General features: G+C 40.0%; 1 protein-coding gene across 1 annotated transcript; it reads left to right on the top strand.

Annotated features, from left to right (window-relative positions):
* Positions 1-539: 539 nt before the first annotated feature.
* Positions 540-1,173, top strand: LOC122660759 (STS14 protein). The gene has a single exon (XM_043855997.1). The coding sequence runs from the start codon at positions 551-553 to the stop codon at positions 1,082-1,084; it is 534 nt and encodes a 177-aa protein (XP_043711932.1). The 5' UTR covers positions 540-550; the 3' UTR covers positions 1,085-1,173.
* The last annotated feature ends 1,192 nt before the right edge of the window (positions 1,174-2,365 follow it).

The following is a 2,365-nucleotide window of genomic DNA, read 5'->3' as shown; positions in this document are numbered from 1 at the left end:
TGAACCAGGAGGCTTAACCCAAAACCTTCTACACACGCCAGAGTCACATAGTATTGACGAACCCAAGTTTACACGTAACATTCAAGATGCGTTGACCAATTTTTATGCAATTAATGGTCAACTATAAGTCAGGATTCCAACAACGATGAGGGATTCTCATTAAATGGCCAAGGGAAGTTTAATACACTTCACGTGCGGTCACATTCTTTTGTTAAACCCCAAAAAAATGATGACAAAGTCAACAGAGACATGTGACCTGTCACCTTGGGCCCTTCTCTATCAGATCTTCTTCATCCAAGAATTAATGGACTCATCAAGCTGCACCGACTAATCGGAACCAAATCACATTTTTCAAGAACCCAACTGTAATTAAACCCAGATAATTAAGTTCCAAGGCCACTTCACTTCTATATATGACCACCATTCCATTCCATTCATCATCTGTTCCTCTCTGTATGAAGATTGAAGAATAACAAAACAATCAAATTCAATTCTAGATTCCAGAGCTTCCAAGTTTAATCATCCATAAATCACTGTAGTGGCTTTAAAGATGCAGTCATGCCCACTTTCCCTTCTTTTTTTGCTCACAGTAGCAGCATTAATGGAGGTTATACCCATCCATGTTGGTGCTGGTGCTGTGCCTCTACCTTACAAGGTGAATGTGAGTGAAGAGTTTCTGGAAGAGCAAAATCAAGCTAGAGCAGCGGTGGGAGTCCCACCACTGAAGTGGAGCCCAAGCCTTGCGACGGTGACGAGCAGGTTAGTGAGGTACCAAAGGAACAAGAAAAATTGTGGATTTGCGGTGTTGAGCAACAGGGGAAAGTACGGAGCGAACCAGCTTTGGGCGAGTGGGTTAGTTGTGACACCCCGTGCAGCGGTCCAGGCTTGGGTGAAGGAGAAAGACTATTATAACTACACCGACAACTCGTGCGCAGCACACCACAGGTGTGGTGTCTACAAGCAAGTGGTTTGGAGGAATTCCTTAGAGGTTGGATGTGCACAAGCTATGTGTGGAGGCCATGTCACCCTCACTATTTGTCTCTATTCCCCTCCTGGGAATGTAGTTGGACAAAGCCCATACTAGGATCTTCTTCTTCTTCTTCTTCGTTGTAACCCTTTTTCTTCACTTATGTGATTAACTCTCTAGTTTAAGCTCATTTAGTTTGGATTTGTTTCGTTTCATCTGATTGACTACTCAGGAAGTTTTTTTTACTCTTGCCTTAATAGAACTTACAATAACTTAGTTTATAGCTATATTCATCATCAGTTCATCATGAAGGATCAACCAAGTTACATTGATAATCAAAATCTTGACTATTCCATGTATTTGTCTTTCCCAAGCGTATTTGATTAGAGGGTGTATATCGATGGAGACTGTAATTCAGAAATCAACTAATCCTCCTTTATGGTAGGAGGGTTTCATTTCTTTCTATATGGTAGCTAGCCATTCATCATCATAGGCGTCTCCTCATCTTCATCTCTTGTAAGCTAGTGCAATATCTACTAAAGGAACGTACAAAGCTGTTTCATCTTTAATGTTATACCATAACGGATTTACAGCCTTGAGAAAAGTGACCAGTGGCACTATTCAGCCCCGCCATAATTTCCTAACAATATTGAAGTTTCAAGTTCCCCGACCCGTTGTAATTCAGGGAGCTTTCATTTTGGAATCAAACATTATCTGAGCTCTGTAGGACCTATTTGGGTTCTTGAAGCAGTCGAGCTTCTGCTACTTTATGCTGTTTTGCTGAGTATATTCCTCCTCTTCTCTCTCTCCAACCTTTGAGCATTCTGGATGCTTTCTGTAATTCTTAGCGATACAACTTTTTCTTTCTTGTATCTTCCCTCTCTGAAAGCATGATTTGGAAACTTTAAGCCTGTTATTGGATTTAATTTCACAATTTTTGGGGGTGGAAATAACTCATTTTATTAAAAATGAAGCTATAGTACAAAGCAGGAAGCATTAAAAAGATTCACTTGAACAATAAACACCAAACCAACTACGAAGATTGCAATTCGGCACTGCAATCTTTTTTTCCTGGAATTTTAGGTTTCCAAATGTACTCTGGAAACATGCAAGGAGTCAACTGACTCGAATCTGACAAGATTTATAATGAACATTATAGGGCCACATCGCTTTTAAGAAATTATTTTCTGTTAACTATATGAGCAAAATCGAAATCATCACAGATCGAGCAACTACCATTGGTTCTAGGATCAGATGGTTGACTACCTCCCTGGATTTGCCACATCTTTAATGCTTACATCCACCAGAAGTTCAAAAAAAAATTACAGGAAAAAACTGCAGAGATGCTCTGTACTTGAGTTCGAACAACAGACGGCTGAACAAAATATTTACAAGAGG

This window comes from Telopea speciosissima, chromosome 5, assembly GCF_018873765.1.
Source record: "Telopea speciosissima isolate NSW1024214 ecotype Mountain lineage chromosome 5, Tspe_v1, whole genome shotgun sequence".
Lineage (NCBI taxonomy): Eukaryota > Viridiplantae > Streptophyta > Magnoliopsida > Proteales > Proteaceae > Telopea > Telopea speciosissima.
Note: the sequence above shows the minus strand (reverse complement) of the source record. Positions and strands in the feature narration are given on the sequence as shown.